This window comes from Sinocyclocheilus anshuiensis, unplaced genomic scaffold, assembly GCF_001515605.1.
Source record: "Sinocyclocheilus anshuiensis isolate Anshui unplaced genomic scaffold, SAMN03320099.WGS_v1.1 scaffold397, whole genome shotgun sequence".
Taxonomy (NCBI): domain Eukaryota; kingdom Metazoa; phylum Chordata; class Actinopteri; order Cypriniformes; family Cyprinidae; genus Sinocyclocheilus; species Sinocyclocheilus anshuiensis.
In genome coordinates, this window is record NW_015539841.1 from 10,815 (window position 1) to 14,188 (window position 3,374).

The following is a 3,374-nucleotide window of genomic DNA, read 5'->3' on the forward strand; positions in this document are numbered from 1 at the left end:
TTACATTGAATGATATTTGTACTATTGTTTGAAGCAACTGTATGCCATATTTTAAAATGAAAATAAACAAGCTGAAAACACTCTAACTGAACAACTTTTATTGCTTTTCTATGGTATTAAGCCTCAAATATCAACTATACATTGGATTGGTTTCTTCTTTAAATAAAAAAAGTTAAAATATGAATGGTATTATAATGTTATACTAAAACTAAAACAATGGAAAAACCCTTAAGATAACATGTAGAAAGAAAAAAACGTATCTTAATCATGCAGAATAACATAAGTGGACTTTGAACGATTAACTGCCGCTTTGAACAATTACGTAATTGTGCAATGCAAAAAAATGCTTTTCTTACTTAGATTTTTTTGTCTTGTTTCCAGCCAAAATATCTTAAAATTCTTAAATCAAGAATGATTAATTACTGTCTTGTCTTCAGAAAAAACATGTCAAAATTAAGTGAGTTTTTACCTGAAACAAGCAAAATAATCTGCCAATGGGGTAAGCAAAATAATTTTGTTTTCTGATTGAAATAAGACTATTTTGTTTACCCCATTGGCAGATTATTTTGCTTGTTTCAGGCAAAAACTCACTTAATTTTGACATGTTTTTTCTGAAAACATGACAATAATTTTTACTTGTCTAGAAAATCATTCTTGATTCTTACATTTTTAGATATTTTGGCTGAAAACAAGACCAAAAAACTAAGTAAGAAAAGCATTTTTTGCAGTGTGGCATCCATAATTGTAATTGCGATTAGAAATTTGATTAATTGTGCAGCCCTACCTACTAGCTAGTAGTTACTCAGCCTCTAGTGTGAATTTTACATCCAAGTTTAAGTATGAATGGCTCCACCTTACCCAGGAGTCACTGACTTTAACTTCTCACTGACTGTAGTGTAGTGTGACTTGCTGCATTGTGATAAATAAGAGACTATTCCCGTGCAGGACATGGATCCTCGTGTGATAGCGTGGAAGGGTGGAGCCGTGCTGGCGTGTTTGGACACCACACAGGAGCTCTGGATTCACCAGCGAGAGTGGCAGCGCTTCGGTGTGCGGATGCTCCGTGAGCGGGCCGCCTTTGTCTGGTGATGTCTTCGTGACGTGGATTTAATCTGCTTGTTTTTATTTTTGGGCATGTCAGTCTGGCAGTATGATGCTATTAACAATGTAAAGGTTGAACAATCATCTTGCAAATAATTTGTTTAGGATGATAATAAATTGAATAGCTGTTTATGAAAAAACCGTGGCTGTTTTCATAACTATTAAGCATTTTTGTATAATTTTAAATTTTCTCAACTCTAACCAGGGAAAAAAAAAACATGCACTGTAACAGTTGATGTAAATTGTTTCTTACAAAAGTAATATGTATTTAAAAGATACTTATTAAAAGTTGTTCTTTATCTTTAAAGTTTTATACAGCAGTTCTGGTCCTGGAATCTGATTGGCTGAGCAACGTTGGTGTAGTAGCATCCCATAATGTAATAAATGCACATAGTGTAATAAGTCATATGTAATCTACTAATTTTCTCAAAAAAATGTCACATTGTGACGGTGTGATAATGCTTAGGCTCATACATTTATTACATTATTAAATTAACTGTGTAGTCTTGTAAGTTAAATGTTATAAATATTAATTGTAATCTAAAGTAAAACAGTATCAGTTAATAACATTGTTGCATAATGTAGCAAGTTATTTTATGAGAAATCTATTACATTATGAACCCCCAAAAAGGATTTCTATGTGGCAACTGCTGAGAAACCATGACACTGTTTACATTTATGCATTTAGCAGACGCTTAAAGCAACTTACAGTAGAGGAACATAAGCAATTTAGAGCCAACAAAATTCGTAATATACAATGCCTTATGTTTATTAGATGGCTAGATTAGTACCAAGGCTAGAGCAGCGGAGTGATTCAGAGATTATTAGGATATTTGTGTGTGTGTATAGGGCATTGCTTTAAGGCAGTTGGAGTGGTTAAGTGCTTGAAGAAATGCTGTGTCTTCAGCTGCTGCTTGAACGTTATGATGCTCTCAGCAGTTCAGGAGGTCGGCAGCTCATTCCACCTTCGATGATCCAATTCAACCATACTAATAAGCAAAAATGACTTTTACATTTGTCAAAAATACAACTTTTTAATATTAAAAACTTAACAAGCAAGCCCATCCCAGATTAGACAAAGTAACGCAGAAATAACATAATGCATTTTCTGTAAAATGTGACTAAGTAACACAATTAGTTACTTTTTAGGGAGTAACACAATAATGTAATGCAAAAGTTACTATCTCCAACACTGACCCGGAGTAAGTCGCTTCAGAAGGAATGCAAGTCAGATGTGTAAATGAATCCAGAACCGGGTTGAGTTCAGCTGTTTATTTGTGACACAAACAGTCAGTGTTTGCTCAAAGCAGAGGTGTTGAGGTTAGCAGCCTGAACTTTAGCCTACATTGTGCAGTGTATGTGATGTTTTACACAAGTTAGCAGACCTTCATTAGGATCCTCTATTCCAGCATAAGAATGCTTCCATAGGCACAGCTGAAGAAATGAAAAGCTTTCTTTTATTAAACCACGAAGAGCTGGATCAGTTATGCCTTCAGTTCAGTTACATGTGCAGGAGATCATATGAATGTTGAAGTGGTCAGAGTCCACGCATCACACTAAACAAGGTCACTGCAAACCAGACAAACCAGCTCAGAGTACAGATAAGGGCAGATTTCATGATTCTGATGCTGATCTGCATAATGAATGAAAATAACAGGCAGGTGTGTTGAAGCAGAGTTGAAACTGAAGCCTGAAGGAAGGAGAACAGCTCAGGAGCAGGTCTGGCTCCATATCTTTTAGGATAAACGCAATAGAAAATAAACACAAAGTCACTTAATAGGACGAGAGATAAGGATTTTTGCCCTGTTTGTAGGATTAAGCCAGGCTGACAGACTTTGCACAAGACGGGAAGTCTGTATTTTCTTCCAGCTGCTCCAGGGTGTTTTTGCAGTAGAAGCACCCCAGCAGCGCTGGGCTCTGGACCTCTCCACTCAACAGCTGCCGATGGAGCTTCTTCAAGTCTCTCGGCAGAACGAACGTCCTGCAGCCTCTGAGCTCGGTCTGCACGCTCTTCTCATCATGCTCCAGGTTGATGACCCAGAACTTGTCCCGGCCGTGTGGGTCATGGGCAGCACTGGTAACGAGGTTGAGGGCCAGGGCAAAAAGATTGCTGGCAGAAGCTGAAACTGTGTCATCTGGCATGCCAGGAACTAGTTTGGATTTAAGTTCGTCTGCAAAGAGAAGTATTCAAAAAATAAATAATAATAATTAAAAAAAAAAAAATAAATACTTTTTGAAGTTAAATCCGTTTTATCTTTCTCTAATTAATTCTT

General features: G+C 36.5%; 2 protein-coding genes across 2 annotated transcripts in view; one reads left to right on the plus strand and one right to left on the minus strand.

Moving 5' to 3' along the window:
• Nucleotides 1–1,317, plus strand: part of LOC107684473 (actin-related protein 8-like) — a 4,143-nt gene extending 2,826 nt beyond the window's left edge. Inside the window, exon 3 of the mRNA XM_016480725.1 lies at nt 946–1,317. Coding sequence (XP_016336211.1) covers nt 946–1,089 — 144 coding nt within the window. The 3' untranslated portion in view covers nt 1,090–1,317. The remainder of the gene's footprint in view (nt 1–945) is intronic.
• Nucleotides 1,318–1,868: 551 nt separating this feature from the next.
• Nucleotides 1,869–3,374, minus strand: part of il17rb (interleukin 17 receptor B) — an 8,059-nt gene continuing 6,553 nt past the window's right edge. Inside the window, exon 11 of the mRNA XM_016480708.1 lies at nt 1,869–3,272. Coding sequence (XP_016336194.1) covers nt 2,917–3,272 — 356 coding nt within the window. The 3' untranslated portion in view covers nt 1,869–2,916. The remainder of the gene's footprint in view (nt 3,273–3,374) is intronic.